The following is an 18,528-nucleotide window of genomic DNA, read 5'->3' as shown; positions in this document are numbered from 1 at the left end:
GTAAACATCTTTCAATAAGCCTTAACATTTTGTGCCTAACATTGACCCCTGATGAACATTGAAATGTCGGAATGTAGTACGTAAATGTGGCAAGTTGTTTCCTAAATTTGATCTCTACTATATGCGCACATATTTCCTTGTGAGATTAGACATAATGAGAAAGCAGATGTGACCATGTCAGATACATACATGTAGGTGCATTTGTAGCATCCATCTGTCTGTGTGTGTGTGTTGCAGACTGGCTGAATGTGTTAAACAATGCATGACAATTAATGAGTGTGTGAGTGAGTGGTGCCAAACCTCAGTGTGTCTGCATGTTTGAGATTGTCAGAGCTTGAAAGTAACTGACTGCTCTGTCTTTTGTAACAGCTCAACATGAATTCTAGACTTGTGAAAAAAGAAAGTGCTAATTTTAAATTTTCACTTTTTCCCCTCACTTCTTGCCCAGGTGCTTTGCCACGTCTGAGCGGCGGAAACCCTCCAGGTGGTACAGGCGCCGGGCCAGGCGTCGTGCCGCCTCCTGGTCACTTCGGTGCCCATTATTGAGCGTGTCGGCGTTCTCCTTCAGTGGCTCCGTGCTGCCCATGTCCGAGTCCCAGTCCGACAACGCCTCTTTTAGCCCCTCATCGCTGCTGTAGAGAGAGAAAAAAAAGTGTGATTATAATTCAGCTATATACTTACTACACAATTTTGTTTAGTGTTCCTTTAGTTTGTTTAAAATATTCTCAAAAGTGTATAAATATATATAAAATCAGGCTAAGTAATTAGATGACAGATCAGTCTTTAATCCATATTCTCTGTAATATATTCACCAGACAAAGTTTGATAAGCCAGTAGAGAACTTTGTGCAGAGAAATGCAATGAAAGGATTTTATATAATATCTTATTCTGTGTTCAATAGGTTCACCAGTAAAATGCTCGTTGGCCACACTGCATCACCCTTTAGCTCTGTTACTCCCTCACACCCGCACACAAAACCTTTAATCCAGCCAGAAATAAGCTAATCAAGAGAAAAATGTTGCAACACTGGCTGTGCTTTTATTTATTTATTTAAATCATTTCCAGCATCCCACTAGCAGCAACATAGATGCCTTTGACTCAGGCTACAAGATGCGACCAAACGATAGAGGAAAAGCAGCTCAGACATGTCGTTAAAGATGACTCCCACTGGCATAGCAATGAGAGGCAGTGCAGGAGTGATTATGGCCATCTGAACACAGTCCAATCCCATTCAACTGGCAGAGGGTCAGAACATCTAGCAAGCCTTGGATAATAGGAGGGAAAAAAGTCGAAGTCATTCCAGAAGGGCAGACCTGAAATGAGGTGATAATTATTCGGACAGAAATTTCATCCATGACCGAATAGCCATAAATGACCAGAATAAAGTGATATGAACTGACTATTATGGTAGCTGCATTAACTTACATTTTTTCTGGTAAAAACCAATGGCATTTTCATTTCTAGATTTGAAGAGTCACCAGCAAAATAAGGGACGGTTTCAGCAGAGTAGGTGCAAAAGCAGAAGGACAGGGCCAACTAGGAAAGCAATATAAATATGAATGAATTCATAATTCATGCTTTTCCTGAAGATAGATGAAAGCCTGTTTCTTATCTGACTACTTGAGCACGTTTTTGGCCTTTGGGGGTGTTTACAGCACTGGACAGCCAAAATGAGACACAAGGGTCCAAGTAAAAAGCTTAGACAACAGTGCCACCTGTCGGCTGCCCAAGCAAACACCAGTAAAATGTGAAAGATTTATCATTAACGGGATGATGTATTTCATTTTAAATACAAACAGCACACAGGATAAAAAGAACTGCTGAATAACAGGAGTGGGGAAAAAATCAGGAGGATTCAAAAAGGCGTAAAAATATTACTCATAACTTATTTAAATTGAATTCAGAAGTGGGAAAATGAAATGCTCTGAAGAGAACCAGTACTCCTGCAAAGGGTATATTTGCATATCAGTCTGGATGAACCCGTTTTTTTCCATTTCGGTCTGGAGGCACCAAACACATCACCAATATATATATATGCAGCTCTGCAAACCCTGCTAATCTCTTAAAGATGACATGAATCATTTATCACATGGAAAACCAATAAACATATTAGGCTGTGCTTCATGGCTGGAATCTACTCTTACCCTGGGAACACAAAATGGAAAGGTGTTTTAAAATGATAGCTTGGCCAGAATTCTAATTTACACAATTTTAGCCTTTCCCTTCAATGTATTCAAACACATTAGTGCCTTGGGTTTGGTTCTTTAGTGTTGCCTAGGTGTTACAAGACTAACAGAGCTAACAGTATCAACCACCTGCATGCATAAATCATGCACTGCTGCTGGAGTTTTTAAAACCTTCAGTATTCCTGCTGGACTGAGAATAGTCATGCAACCAAAAATATACAGTCAACAGCATCCTATGACCACTGCTGAAGGACCAGAAAATGACTAACACAAACAGATGAGCTACATTCTCTGTCTTTAAATCTACAAGATGAACCAATGATGTAGGTGTGTCTAACAGTAATCAGTGAGTGGTAGGGCCAGTGTTTGACCAGTTTTGCAAACAGACTGGACCTCTGGCAAATGGTGAAGAAACATTCTCAGAATTATATTAAAAGTGCTGTTTGATTAAATCGCCAAGCGGCATGGCACGGAGAACTCTAGTCCAACGAAATGGACTTTGGGAGTCGAATGTGCCCAGGCAAGGTAGGGTTTGCCTAGTGTGAGTACACCCTAACGCATAACAACCACATCAGTGTAGCTCTAAGAATAATCCACCTGTGAAATAAGGCATTTCTGTGTTAGCCCTGACCATTAAAAAATAGGCTGAAAGGGGCAAACAAAATATGAAGAGCAACAGATAGGCTACGGTTGGAAAACTACAAAATGCTCCTGTATTTGGAACTGAGAAAACTGAGAGTTTCTCTATAGCAGCACATATTTTCACACCTCCAAAGTTCAGTTTAAGATGCAGGCTGCATTTCCAAATTCAAATTATCCCAAACACATTCAGTGATATTGAATTCTAAGCTGAAAGGTGGTCAGAATACTAGCAGCTGGTTTGATATGCACACTTTTTTTTTAGTTTCTTTTCTCTGTAATGAATTTAATACATACACAAGCACTTTATGGTCATATAGCGGAAATTTAAACAAAAATATAGCAGAAAACAACTACTTTATACATAAAGATAAAGTAGAGTAAAGGCATCCAGAACAGAGCATGAAGTAATGCACCCTCTTTGTTTGTTGTTCTCTGCTCTTTGTTTTCATGGACAGTCCAGCAATGCATGTATTTTAACCCTGCCCTGTGGAAACACTGGCCCTCTTTTGGGTTGCACTCCCCATAAAACAAGACGAGGCCCAAAACTGGACTGGCTTTCCCAAGATGGAGAACACCAAGAGCTGCCCAAGTCTTCCATCAACACTGAATTATAACTGTGCAAGTCTGTGGTCTGCAGCTGTTTTCTGTGGCCCTTGCTAAATAAATGAATATGAGGAGATATTGCAGAGTGCCATGTGAAGTTTTCAGGTGAAAAAGACTGTCCAAACATTCCACCACTGAAACATTAAATAGGTTCTTCAGCTAAAAAAAAAAAAAGAAAAAAAGACAATGACAAATAACTACTCCCTTGTGCTAATCCATGTTAGACAGCTGTTTAATCTGGGTACTGTGCTTACTACATGAACCAGAGAAGGGAGGCGTATCTAAAGGGAAGGGCATGGCTGAATATGAAGAATTTGTTGTTACTGACTGAGATGAGTTGCCTTACTGCGATCTATTGGCAGTATGCTGGATCTCTCACTTTTAAATATTTAGAAGCACTTTGTTTGAAAAGATTTTTTGCTTTATTTAATGTGCTTCCATATTAGGAATAACTATTTAGGAACATTAAAAAGATTTTTTTGTATAATTAGTAATGTGATATTTCATAGAGCTATCAGGTAAATTGCCTAATTAAACAGGTACATTTAGCAGTAGCAGAATTTTATTGGTACTTTTATTTTATTTATTTATTTTAAAGCAGAATGAGTGTCTCAAGAACTCTTCATGGGCTGAGGCATTTTTATGATATGGGGAGGCAATCTGCATGATGCTGATAGCTGCATGCATATGGTAGCTAAGCTTCATTACTTGGTTGCTAGAATTGGTTTGATGCGCTAGCACAAAACTAAAAAAGCCAATATTTCTTGTTTTACCAGCCATGATTTTGGCAGGAGGATAAGTGAATAAACATTAGCCTTGTCAAATCATGGCTTGTTGTTGTGACTCCACAATCAGAGGAGGGCTCATCGGTGCTCTTGAAAGCACAAAACATGTTGCTGCGATCTTTTGACACAGTGGTATACTGCTTAGTGGTGGACAGTAAATGAGAGTTCCTCCCTGGGTTGTGTATTAGATATGACCCCAGCTCCACCTACAGTGGTGTTGTACTTGGACATTTTTCCTCTCCCCCACCTTCTCTGAGAGGCCCTCAGGCTCCGGCAGGAGAACTGTGTGAGAAGGATCTGACTGTGGCGAGGTAGGAGAACCACTGTTCTCATTCCGTGACTCATTTTGAAACAGACGCTGCCACACAGCCGCTTAACATGCACAATAGAACACAATGACACAGGCAAAGTAATGGTGGGGGATCCCATCAGTTTCAGTTCCTAAAGTAGACATGAATCATTACAGGCAAATATAGAACAAACAAATTCACTATAACAACCAACTCTTCAGTGAGAGGAAAAAACATATATATATATATATATCATCTCAAAACAAAGGCTAACCACAGAAAAGCACTCAAATGTGCTTTTGCTCACAGCATTTAATCATATCATATACTTGGAAAACAAATGTGCCAGAATGGTGTTCTGTGGAGAAATAAAACAACCATGGAAGTTTGTCTCTCTCAAAACTTTTCCAGTAGATGGTCCTCTAAGAGATCAATTTCTGAATCTGTAGTGTTTAAAGAACATCCATATAACACAGATGTTCTACAACAACTAAATATTTTACCTAGAATTTAAGCCAAAAACTCTTCCGGAGCCTTTATATACAAGAGTGTATATTGTTTTTCCAGCTGTTCAATGAGCTGTGAGCTGTGTTCAACAGCAATATACTGTGGATACGCTCATGGGTACACTAGTTACTGTACCAATTTTAAGGTGTATACTTTTTAAGGATTTATTCTTGTGCTTTTGTGCAGCTGTACACATTTGCCCAGGCATTTGCATAGCTGTCTGTCTATACACAGAAAGCAAAGAGGAAATTCATAGCCTTTTGATCTCTATCTCCAAAAACTAACAGTCAATTTAATTTATTCAAGGTTATATAAAAAAGTCATAAGTCTATATGAAAAAACTCTCCTCTTAGGTCAACCAATCCTGATCTGCTGTTTGATTTTGTGCTAGTTCTAATTATGTGTTTTGGGTTGTAATGGTCATAGCACAGACATGTTTAAGAATATCTTTACAGAAGTGTTAGTCTTTACACAGCATGTGTATGTGTGAATTCAGTATGTTGCTCTTGCCCCTTTATATTTAAAAGTAGAACAAGTTCTTAAATTAGCATTAGCTTAACTTTATTCATTTGTTGAAACTTTGTTGCCAGTAATTTGCTTGCAAAAATATTGTTTTGAAATAGGAACAGAGTGGAAAAAATGGGAAACAACCAGCAAACACTACTTTGTCCTGACTTGAAAGCAGAAAAGGAATGACAGGAATAAAAAAAATTGAGAAAAAAAGCTGTCTTTATAGCTATAACCTGAAATCATTTTTAACATGGTGAGAAGACAAAACTCTTCCACAGCAATCTGCCACTATGTCTCACGATTTTGGGGAAGTGTGTGGATATTTGTTTTCCCTTTTAGGCAGGATTTGGTCTGAATTGGCTTAAGTCAATTCCATTTTTATTTTAAAAAGCCTCTTTCATCCTCAGAATTGAGCGACATGGTGACAGATACTACTGTGATTAAAAAAATATATATATATTCAGAATATTTTTCTAAGCCACCTTAATAGCCCTCATAAATTAATGATGATAGTGGGCATTAAAGTCAAAGTCAAAATGTATTCAGTGACAAGGAGTCAACACCCAAAGGATCAATTCTTTGAATTCAAAGAGTCTGAGAGTCTAAATTCTTTGCTAGTGCAAGCTTCAACCCACTTTGAACTTAAACAGACTAAACCTGCCATTACTAGTATCACATTTACCATCTCTAAAAATGTGTAAACCATACTTACATCTCTTTAATCCTCAAAGCATGCCTTTAATTTAGGCTCTGTAGCTGCTCTGTAGCAAAACAGAAAGGATTCTTTTATAGAACTTTGGTTTATATGAAGTGGAGCTGACCAGGATTAGCAGGAGGAGGTTAGAATTTGAGTCCACTCCAGAAAGTCTTTCAGCACTGAACATATTGTTTTGTGAGCCCTGAGCTGACCTTAACAGCAACTTTATGGAGTGAAAACTAATGGTTTCAAAAATAAAAAAGACATCTATTTTGCAATTTTACTTTCTGCTTTAAAATGCATCAGATGACACATTGCTTCTCATTTTCCTTTTTCTCATTCAGAAACAAAAACCGGACAAAATACACAGCCCTAGTAACAAATGTTCTTTCTGGGAAACCCTCAGAGAAATGACCTGTTGGCACATTTTTAATAAGAAAACTTGAAAATAATTTTTGGACTTCCTTATTCACCAAATAGAATCCGAAAGACACAATTCTACTTCATCTCAGGCTGCAAATAATTCTCCCTGGGTGACCTCCTTGTTTAAAGGATGCACCCTTTGTGCTTTAGTCCAATCTTAAAAAAGCATCTACAGATAAATTATAATGAATTTAAACAAAAGGCAATCTGGCTCTTTATTTTGTGTGCTTTTGATTGTTTATGTCTGTTAACATTAGAAATGTCAGGCATACATACGCAGAGTGGTGGGCAGCCAGCAACAACACCCTGGGAGCAGAACAGCACCAGGGGATGGTAGCTAAGGGATCATCATGATTCAAACTCCAGAAGCTTGAGCAGAAAAATATATGTTAACTGTCAGCTAGTGATACGCAAATCCCCAAGGGATTGGCCTCTGGGAAAGTGGAATGCTGTTCTTTGGAGTGATGGTGCACCTAGCTGCAGTGGAATTGTGATTAAAATAATTCCCCAAGATTTAAAACAAGCTAAAATCAAATGACTACAACAAATAATTAAAGCACTACTGTACACAGTATAAAAGATGGTGGTCCTCCTTAAGCAGGCGCATGTTAGAAACAGCTGGTGAGGTTTTTATTCCAGAAACTGCCACAGGAAATATTTTCGACTCTTATACATTTAGTCCACAGTTAACTTAGCTTAAAAACAGCCATGCATCTCACATTTGCTTTATGAGTTTGACTGTTCAACAATAAAACAGATGTAAAGCAGCATATATAAGCAGGGTTTAAATGAGAAGCGTTCAGGCCGCCCTAAAAATACATGTGCATTTCTTTGAGATATGTCAACTCTTCATTTACTTTGGATGCGAATGTGCAGTACAGGCACAGGAGAGTCAGTGAGCTGTGATTTTAAATAGAACATTACAATAGATTGAGCCAAGATGTGGACACACCCTGCCATTTTAACTAAATAAACTATTACTGCGGTCTGAGTGAAATGAGCAGAAAGAAAGAGGAACAACTACTTTCAGCTCAATGCAAGCTAGAGAACATTTTACACATCATATCTGAATATAAGAGAACCAGTAACAAGTTATGAGAGATACAGGAATACAACATGAATTAAGAGAGTACTCCTAAAACAATATTATACATTAGTGTCCCATGCAAGTATTACAGTAAGTACTAAAGGAGTAATATCTACATTGAAAAGGCATATTTAGAATTATTAGGAATCATAGAAATTATATTGCATGAAATTGTTTTATTTTGTGTTTCCATACACTGGAAAGACTGGGGAAAAAAAACACAGTCTACAAATGTTCCTGCTCAATTCAGTCTTTGAGAAGTAAATAAAGCAGTTCATAACACTTTGATGTGAAATATAGTGTTGGTGATAGAAACCTAGAGGTCTAGCTGTAACTAACTCTCTGAAACAACCTGTGAACCTTTATATTACCCAAAAAACAGTGGGGTTCCCCTTGAATATTGCCTGTAATTAAAGACCAAAATATAGACAAAATACTAAAAATCAGGCTTTTCCATCTGGAAGGCTGTTGGACGCGTCTGGATTTGGCTGATGCCAGGAGAATGTTACCACCCTGTCTGCATTGTGTCAACTGTACAGTTTGATGGAGGACGGATCTGGGGTTGTTTTTCAGGAGTTGGCCTTAGTACCCGTGAAAGTTAGTTTTGTAATTCTTCAGCATACCAAGACATTTTGGACAAAAAAAACTTCCAACTCTGTGGGAACAGAATGGAGAAGACTTGATTGTACCCCAGTGCAAAAAAAGCAAGGTTGGGTGAGTTTGGTGTTGAAGATCTTGACTGGCCCATGCAGAGCCCTGACCTCTACTTCAACAAACACATTTGGGTTAAAATCTATAGAGACGGCAAGCTGAGCTTCATCATCCAACATCAGTATTTGACCTCACAAATGATCTTCTAAATGAATGGGTGAACAATCCCACAAACGCACTCCAAAACCTTGTAACAAGCCTTCCCAGAAGAGTTGAAGCTCTTCAACATTTTATATACAATATAAAATGTTTCAATAACAACAACAGCATGATTGTATGCACATATTTTAAATATTTCCATATATATTATTTACAGCATCTGTCACTGGTTGGCGGTCGTTACAGAGAACTGCCATCAGCTCATTGCATTCAATTTTAAAGTCAATTTAAAAATATTAATATTGAAAAAAGACACAGATTTTTCTTTGGTGGTGATTATATATTGCTTTCTGTTCCTGGCCGTTTTTATTGTTCGTATCGATATCGGAATTATATCGTATTGACTGAAATATATCATGATATAAAAATTTGCTATATCGTCCAGCTCTAAGAGGGAGCAAATCCAAATGAATGTCTTCGGATTTACAATGGTATGTAATAAAATCTGCAGTAGGTAGAATGTGTGTCCACATATTTTGTCCATACTGTATAAAGAATCCTAAAGAAACCCTTATGAAAAGGGTATATTATTGTACTGGGATTTCCACAGAGCTTGTAGGAATGATAGAATTCACTTTGACAACTGCAATAAACTACTAAATGGCCCTACACCACTCTTACAGATTACTACAGAGAGTATTATTACAGACTTCTGTAAGTGGTACAAAACTACAAAAGGATGTGAAATCAGACGTGTTATTTATACGTATATATTCTATAGCTTAGTCATGCACGTCTGGAAGAAGAATCAAATGTCAAGTTTGTAACAAAAATAGCTACGAATATACATAGTGCAAAAAGCACCGAGCCTTAAAAAGGAATTCAGCAATTCTTAACTATCACCCACAACCTGCCAGTGTGCCATAAAAAGAAACAACAGTGAACGTAGCGAACACCATAACTTTACAGACGCTGTGTGCAGCAAATACGCTGGAGATAAAGCAGAAAGGCTGAAAGAAAAATGAAGAGAGGAGCGGAATTTCAAACACGCTGTGAAAAAAAAAAAAGTTTCATCTTGGCGGAGCTGGAGCTGGTGGAGAACTGGAAGCGATTTTCGCGCTTCACCTATCGCTACACTTTTCGGAGAAATATCCCGCGTTTGAAACGCAGAGTCCCCCGAACATTTTTATTGGGGTTATAATAAAAACCGTAAGCAACAAAAGCGTACAGAGGGCGTCTTGGCCGATTCCAAAGAGCTTTAAAAGTAAATCACACGCGCGAATAGACACCGAGCTGAAAGCGTGAGGATTCGCTTTGTTTACCTTTAAAACTCGGCCAACCGCCCGGGGTTCAGCGCTGGGTCCAGCCTGGCCTTCCAGAGTTAGGTCCGGAATAAAGAGTTGCATGAGGCGCGTTAAAAGTGAAAGAGGAAAGCACTCTTGTTCGTATTATCACCATCACTCATACAACACGCTAAAACACACTTCCCTGGGTCTCTGCTTCATCCCTGCGCGGAAAAACCAGCAGAGGTGGCAATTTCCCACAAAGCAATGCATCCAGTTCTCACACACACGCGCACTCACACGAAACACAGGCAGTGTGTGGAACTGGAAAAAGAAAATAAACCTAGCGGGACTTGTCTGTGCAGTTTACTGCCTTCAGGAAAATAATAACCAGATTAAATCCCCGCCATTACCCGAGCTGTTCATCTTGAGCTTATTTACACAAAACTACTGTCGCTCACACCTACAAGCTGCAGCTAAAACACACGCTAACACTTACAGGCCACTACCCACTGACTTGTTTAGTCTTCAAGAGCAATCCCTTAAAGCACTGTTCTGCTTATTTCTCAAATTATCGACAAATTGCAGCAGATGAGAAGTTAAATAAGTTTTTCAGAGTGGGTTGATATATAATCTAAGTCACTAGAGCAGAGTGCCAAACCTGCAGACCAATATTTTGTGGAGGAACAAAAACCAAAATTATAACAGCATACAGAAAAAAGTCGTTTTCAAAACTTTTCAAAAGAGCAGGGTTAAAATGTACAGTTTTGATACTCACTTTCAAAACAGCTGTGTGAAATAGCAGTGTAATAAAACTAATGTTGCAGTTTAAATACAAACCAATCTAATTCTCATTGGACATTTTAAACTTTAACATCCTGATTTATATCTTGTCATGTTTTAGTGAATCTCTTACTGCATAAACACTACACTACATCTTGTCTTTCAATATCCCACGAAAAGAATAAAAACCACCAAATGACTAACTACGAGTGACTGAGTTTTCTTCCTCGTCGACTGCTAACTTCAAAAACCTACAGTAGTAAAGTGGGTTGTGCAACAGGGATGTACTCTAAGGATCTAAGTTTAGGTTGGGTTTTGGCCCTACTTTATCAACGCACTGATATCAGAAAGCATTTTAATGTTCTTTAAATGCAAACTTTAAACAGCCAAACTTTCCTCCAAATCCAAAGCTTAGGTATCAAAGCAAACCAAATACCAACCTGAAAGTAGCTGTTCCTCACCAAACATTATGAAGGCTTCTCTTAATCCTACAATTACAGGAATGTATGCCCAGCTGAAGAAGAATGTGGTGAGCTTAGTGCACACTGGCCAGGAGGATGTGGTTCTGCAGATCACTTATCTTAGGTGCAATGACTTAAAATGCTGTCTCGCCTCCGTCGCTAGTCAGCACAGATAAACCACACCAGTGTGTTTTCTGGAGGCTAGAAGGGAGTGTCCAGGCAGATATTTCCTAGGAGTGACTCTTTCCCCTTCACAGTGGCCCTAAGAATTGTCCAGCAGATACTCAAAAACTGCAATTTCAAATTCTACAATACATAACTTGTTTCGCCCACTCTTACACACACATGATGTGTTTCAACAGCCAAGGCATTTATGCAAGTAGCACTGGCCCTACAGATTAGATTAGTAATTTAGTATTCCGTGTTTTAATGATTACTTAACCTAAGTTTTCAAAGAGGCCAAATGTCTCTATGAAAAAGTCTCTATGAACTGTGCTTTTTCTTAGCACTGAAAAATGTATAAATGAATGAACATTTTGATATATCATTCACACATTACTGTGTATTGCAAGAAATGAACATAAATACGTGTGTAAATAAGGCTACTGTATACTTTCCAACTGTCCTGAAGAAAATTAGGTGAATTTGATATATCGATTATTATCTGTCAACAGATCATTAACAGTGTTATACAAGATCCATTTTAATTAATGCATTTTCAAATGGACTAATCATATATAATCAAGAATGGTCAACCATAAATCCATGGTCAGGCAAACTCAGCTAAGAGGCTCACAAACACTTGGGTAAAGTATACAAACAGTAAGAACTATGCTTGAGTGAATGCATTGTGCAAAAAATAGTTTTAAAGCACACCAGAATGCATTAAACTATCCAGAGCCAAAACACCTAATCCATTTCACAGAAGCAATGCTCAAGTTGCACTAAAGACCTGCCACTCTGACTAACTAAATCTTATTAAACTTGCATAGAGTTAATTTGCAGCAATGGCCCACATTTTTCTGTAATTAGCTTCATAATGAAGGTCTCACTGCTATAAAATAGTCTTTTACTGAGAATAAAATAACACTATCATATGAGGGTGATATACATTTATCTCATACGAAATGTGCTTATCCTCACTATCCCCTCATTCTTCTCTCAATATTTGTACTAAGAATGAACAATAATCACACATAATCATTTCCATATGGACCTGGGGATCATTTAAGGTGGAGCTCTTCAGAGTGCACAACTTCATCCTGAAAGAATGTGAGAATGAAATCATTTAGGTTACATTCCGGATCATTCTAGTTTTCATTCTTTGGCTTAATATTGACATTCAATTCAGGGCTCGGACACTTCTCTCAGTGGAAGTGACCAGAACCAGGAAGTCATTCTTTCAGTATGACACACCACTGTCCTAACCCAAGTCCAGATGCCTTTCAGTTCGTGAAATAAATGAAAACGCCCAAGAACTGAACCACTTTTCCACACCACTAAATTGACAGAGGCGATTTAAATGCTGTTCCCTTTACTTGTTTCTATAAATCACATTTTTAATTACAGCAAATTTGCTTCCATGCCAGATGTGTGCTGTATAAGTGAAACCAACACGGAATGTAATGTGGCCTTGTGGTAAAGACTGAAAAACAATGTCTCCTTGCCAAATAAGGTCCAATTAGAATTACTTACTCAGAAAATATCCTCAGCCATGTCAAAGAGTCAGATTCTAAAACACAAAATGAGAACATTTGAACAACTCTTCTACACATGCACATACGGGAAAATCACCCAATAAACAGCCCAAAGGGTCACCGTTGAGGCTTATGGTTTTTATAGAACACCTCTCAGCTCTCTGTTGTCCTTTTTCTTTCATTAGACAAAGCAGCCACTGGAAGAGACACTTCCTCTGATCAGCAAGTTAATCTAAGGTTACTGAAATTACATAAAAAACCATCCTCTGTGTGCCTTCTCTTCTGATTCTATTTGAGAAACACTGACTCTGCACTGCACTGCCTTCAATGTCACTTTCTTAACTATTACTGAGACTTGATCTGTGCATTGACAGTTAGATTAATATTCACCGCCAGCAGTAGACATACAGTAATGTCTGACTTCTTGCTAATCTAGAGTCTGAGATCTCTGGGGAAAGCAGTCTTTCATTATCATTCATCTAGTTTGCTGCCTCTAAGAATGACTTCAGCATTTTAAGAAGTGTTCAGGCTGACATTTTTAAACACCTATCTAGTATGCACTATGAAGACAATGCTTCTCTAATGTTAGTTTAGATCAACACCATCATTTAATACATATTATTAATTATCCAGCCCCTGCGAAATATAATATATATTTAACAGAATATTACAGTTACCTCAGCAACTAAATATAACAGAATGTTTCTGTAACAGGTGTCCACACTTTGTCTTCATAAAAGTTTCAGTTCTTTCAGGAGACTTGTTTCAGTTTTACTAAGAAATATACAGCTATATTGTTCCACATTTTCAAAGATGTTTATTATATTTTCTGCTTCTTACAATGGACGTAAACTCACACTGGACTCTGGGGTTGCCAGTCCAGGTTTCTGGGGCATCTGCGAATTCTTTGTTCAATCTGCAATTTTTCTTTTATCTACTTCCTTTTTTTTTTTAATAATGGCTTGATTGTAGTTGCATATCTTTACACATGCAAAGCATTGCCTTCCCAGACTCTCCTCTTTTGTCTGTCAAAAATGCATTTTTGAAAAGAAGAAAGTACCATTTATCTAATGGTGACAGTTGTGGTGTTTTTTTAATGAATGCTTTTTATACATTTTCAATGTTTTAAAAGATTTTCCAGTTTGGAAATGTGTTTTCATTTCATTTCTTTTTTTATTATAATACTATAAAGTTTTCCTCCAGAAAATGGAATATGTTTTGTTAATGGTCATTTAGACTGAATATTAAACACATGAATGGTGGTCTCATATACTGTATGATCTTGAAACATTTGATTTCATTACATTGTGTGGCAACATCCAAATCTATTGTTAACTTGCTAGAACACCCCTGCCTGCTTAGGCTGCAGTGGCACTAAGAAGAATGTAGTGGATGGAGTGAATGCAGTGGCACTAAGAATGAAGTACTAATTTTTTTACTCAGAAGTAAAACAGAGGTGACATCTTTGCAAATGTAGCTAGCATGAAAGTGTGGTATGTATATAAGGTAAAGCAATACTTCCCTAAAATGGCATGGTTCCTCATAACCCAAAAACTTCCACATTTGTGAACACATTAGCCATGTACACCTACAAAAAGGAGTCAATATTATTTATGAAAATGATTATTTGTAGAAAAAACTCACAACCTGAACAATCCAAATGTATAGCAGCCCCTGAAATAATTTGTTTATGCTCCATGGATAAGAATTCTGGTCCTGTTCAGATCTTTTTAGGATGCAAAGATCTCATGTAACTGGGTTGTCACTTACACAATAAGGCTTCCTGTTTAGAAAATGCTCCACAATGGGCAATAGTGAAGCTTGGCATTAATAACAAAGCGTATCCTTGTTATTACTTTCTTCACCCACAACCTGAGCACAAAATGTTCTGTATGTTAAAGGGAAATGCAAAATTTGGCATGACCTGCCTACTTTATGTTGGCATATCAGTGTGTTCCAGTTTAACTGTGCATGTACTTTCCCACTCCTCCAATTGTGTCTTTTGGTTTCGAAAATGGGAATGTACCAAGTCTACAGAGTCTGGACACATAACATCAGAAAAACAACATCACACTGGACTAACATGTGCTAGAACAACCAGCACCACCAGCCAAAATCTGACAGCAATTCGTGGCACATTACAGAATTCCCTGCTGGAACACAAAAGGCTCTACATGCAATGTGCCTAGATTTCTTTGCTCCTTAAGGACAACTAGACCTGTTTTGTCTTTAACGGCCATTCATCATGAGGTGAATAGTTGGCTGTGAAGCAGTCGGTCTTGAGGGGGGAGTGGGAGGCTGCAAAGCAATGACTCAGACCCACATTACAGCCCTTTCCTCCAGCCAAAGAGCACACTCTGGGGGTTAAAGTAAAGAGGTGGAGATAAGTTCTAAACGCATACACATTCATGTGCGTTTCCATAGCTTGTCAGGACACACATATATATATATGTATATCTGTGTGTGTATACACTCACTGGTCACTTTATTAGGTAAATTTAATAGCTAACATGTATCTATATTAATTGTTCATTTTACTAGTTCCATTTACCATTTATGAGTACATTTTACTTTTACACTGTAGTCCTTTTGTTGCTCTTCATACACTGTTTGCACACGTTCACCCTTTTTTTCCCTAATACTTAGGACACCCATATGACCATCACAGACCAGCCTGGTGGGTCATTCTCAGTGCTGCAGTGGATCAGGCACAGCAGTGTTGCTGAAGATTTTAAACTTGAGAACAACCAACATAAACTGTGCAGCAACAGATGAGCTCTCTCTGACTTTGTGTCTACAAGGTGGACTGCCAAGGTAGCTGTGTCTAATAGAATGGACAGGGAGTGGACACTGTATTAAAAATGACAGCAGCGCCGATGTGTCTGATCGATTTGTACCAGTGCAACATAAATTAGAAGTTAATGTAGCTTCTGGGTTTCTCAGAAAATGGCTTTGTTTTCTGCTTGTTTTGTTTCCCTCAGCCACACCCCACACCAATTAGCTATTAGATAGCCATGTGACTGATCTCACGGGTTTATCTTTTCATCTCTAGTTTCTTAAGCCCAGTCCTGGTAGATTTTCTTTGTCATTCATTGTTTATTTCCATTCACATCATTCATGGCTCCAGGGTTTTCATCATACTGTAAGCTTGTGTTTATTCTTTGTGTAATAAATATCATCGACCCATGCTTCTGCCTCTCGTCTCCTTTGCTCAGCACTGCATGACAATATATCTGAATGTTTTTGGAATAATCTGGATCATGTAAAAGCAGACAATACCGAATTCTACAGCAAAACGTTTACAAAAAATTATTTCGCTAAATTTTTGAAAACCTGAAAGTCAGTATTCTGAACAGACTGGACACTGTTATTTAGGCAATGTGTACTCTTAATACCAAACAACTGCTGTAATATTCACTTGACAGGGCTTCAGTAATTTTCTGTATAATATGGTGTCATTTTTTGTTGATTCTGTGAAACCTTTAGCTGCTATGTCCCAGTTCTGAATTTTAGATCTGGAAAATGTATAAAAACCACAAACACACTCCCTGGTACTGCTTGGCGAACTGCTGTCCTCCTTGCCTGCGGGATGGAACTCGGGTCAGGAGATAAACATGGGACGTGCTGATTACCCTTAGCTCCAGCAGTTCCGACAGAGGCCCCTGCAGCACAGCGTCAGCTGTCAGCCCGATGACTCAGCAATGCCCTCACAACTCCAGCTCTCAGCTCATACTCCTCACTGAGGGATCAGCAGTGAATCCATTTTCAGGACACTGAAGAACAGGCCCAGCCATTACAATGATAACAATATTCATATATTTTCAGTAACTATAATGCACGTTTAAGGTATTTTCAATATTATTATCCTACAGCCTTAGAAAAAAAAATCTGCAAACTTTTCTCTACAACAATCCCTTCCTAAGACAATAACACAGGCACCCTGAGTGACCCCTGAGTGACCCCTTGAATGCAAGCAGTGAAACACAGCCTACAGCCTCATGGTCCTCACAGGGACATGAAAACAAGGACGGCAAGACTGCAGAACACCAGTTGAGACAGGGATGCAGTGTGACAGTTAGCTCTCTAGTTATTCTCATGGCTGAAAATCCAAACATTAAAAAGGCTGTGAGTGACATGGTTAAGAACTAGAGTAGACTGTGGCAAAAGATTCAGATGACTAATATAAGTTGTACACAAATATTTTCTATATGGAGAAAAAAAAAAGGATTTTTTTTTTGCCTGTTGGAACTCATGCATGTTTAGGTGTTTATATTCCAAATTCTTCTGCTATTGATGTCCTATTTACATTAGGATTAATAAAGTACATTGATCTACCTCTGTCTGGCTACACTACCCTGTCCTACAGTAGGTCATTCATTCATTCATTCATTCATTATCTGTAACCCTTATCCAGTTCAGGGTCACTGTGGGTCCAGAGCCTACCTGGAATCATTGGACGCAAGGCGGGAACACACCCTGGAGGGGGCGCCAGTCCTTCACAGGGCAACACAGACACACACTCACACCTACAGACACTTTTGAGTCGCCAATCCACCTGCAACGTGTGTTTTTGGACTGCGGGAGGAAACCGGAGCACCCAGAGGAAACCCACGCGGACACAGGGAGAACACACCAACTCCTCACAGCCTACAGTAGGTCAAGTTCCTAAAACTACTTAAAACACTAATCATCTGCATAATGACACTAGCTATTTTCATTCATTATCTGTGATGGAGATCAAGTTTGGTGAAGAACTGTTCTAATGCTAAGTGGGTGTTATGTCAAGGCTGCTCTGTGAATGTGTGGGCTGTGATGATATTCTTCAGCGGGCTGGTCTGTTGAAGCCTATCTGAAGGAGCAGACATGTTCATTCGTTCATTCATTCATTCATTCATTCATTCATTCTTTGCCTCTAAATATCTCCTCAGTTTTTTTGTTTTTGTATTAGGTAGAATGTCCCTCTCATGTAAACAGCTGCTGCATCCAGTGGTGGAGCCACACAATTTTCATAGGGGTGGCCAGACTGGGACCATTACTCACACTGGGGTGGCACAGAAAATGATACCTTATTTTTTTCCTGTGTGAAGTTGCTGTGGATGTAGTAGTGTTTCTTGATCACTCACTCATTTACTGATAAAGGCATTGCGTACAGCGCCATCATCAGTTGTTTTGGAGAATTACTTCTTTGAGGTGTGCCGTTAAATTGCAGAAATGATTACGCAAAAACGTTGCCCGCAAAGCGGTGGTGGGGGTGTAGCCGAAGATTAATTTATTGGCCACCCCCTGGCTCCGCCCCTGGCTGCATCACACTCCCTTTCTCTTGCTCATTACTGACATCTCTCTCTCTCTCTCTCTCTCTCTCTCTCTCTCTCTCTCTCTCTCTCTCTCTCTCTCTCTCTCTCTCTCTCTCTCTCTCTCTCTCTCTCTCTCTCTCTCTCTCTCTCTCTCACACACACACACAAACACACACACACACACACACAATGTGGGCCTCCCAGCTCCTTATTCACATTTCTGGTTCCACATTAAATGGCTGAACTGGTTGTTGCACGGGCTGTACAATGCTGTATTACAAACCACACCCAACTGTACTTTACCTTCTAGTTCTTAGTTCTTAATTCAATTTGTTAAAGATAAAAAAAAACATACATTCAAAAATGTTGGAACAGAGGTTTACCCCTGGATCCCATCACCTTTCTTTAATTGTGCTTTTTAATTGTACAAATAAAGATACTAATTGATGCAATTTTCACAAGAAAATTAC

General features: G+C 38.7%; 1 protein-coding gene across 5 annotated transcripts in view; it reads right to left on the bottom strand.

The window, feature by feature from the left end:
- The window catches only part of psd3l (pleckstrin and Sec7 domain containing 3, like), a 110,553-nt gene that overhangs the window by 61,791 nt on the left and 30,234 nt on the right, over window positions 1-18,528 (bottom strand). For 2 of the 5 annotated variants that reach the window (XM_066650895.1, XM_066650896.1), the window contains one exon: window positions 438-632. In XM_066650895.1, the coding sequence (XP_066506992.1) occupies window positions 438-632 (195 nt within the window). Of the gene's footprint in view, window positions 1-437; window positions 633-9,862; window positions 10,066-11,046; window positions 11,098-18,528 lie in introns of those variants that run through there. The other 3 variants (XM_066650899.1, XM_066650897.1, XM_066650898.1) reach the window with 3 other exon arrangements.

This window comes from Hoplias malabaricus, chromosome 18, assembly GCF_029633855.1.
Source record: "Hoplias malabaricus isolate fHopMal1 chromosome 18, fHopMal1.hap1, whole genome shotgun sequence".
NCBI lineage: Eukaryota > Metazoa > Chordata > Actinopteri > Characiformes > Erythrinidae > Hoplias > Hoplias malabaricus.
This window is presented reverse-complemented; position numbering and strand designations above follow the sequence as displayed.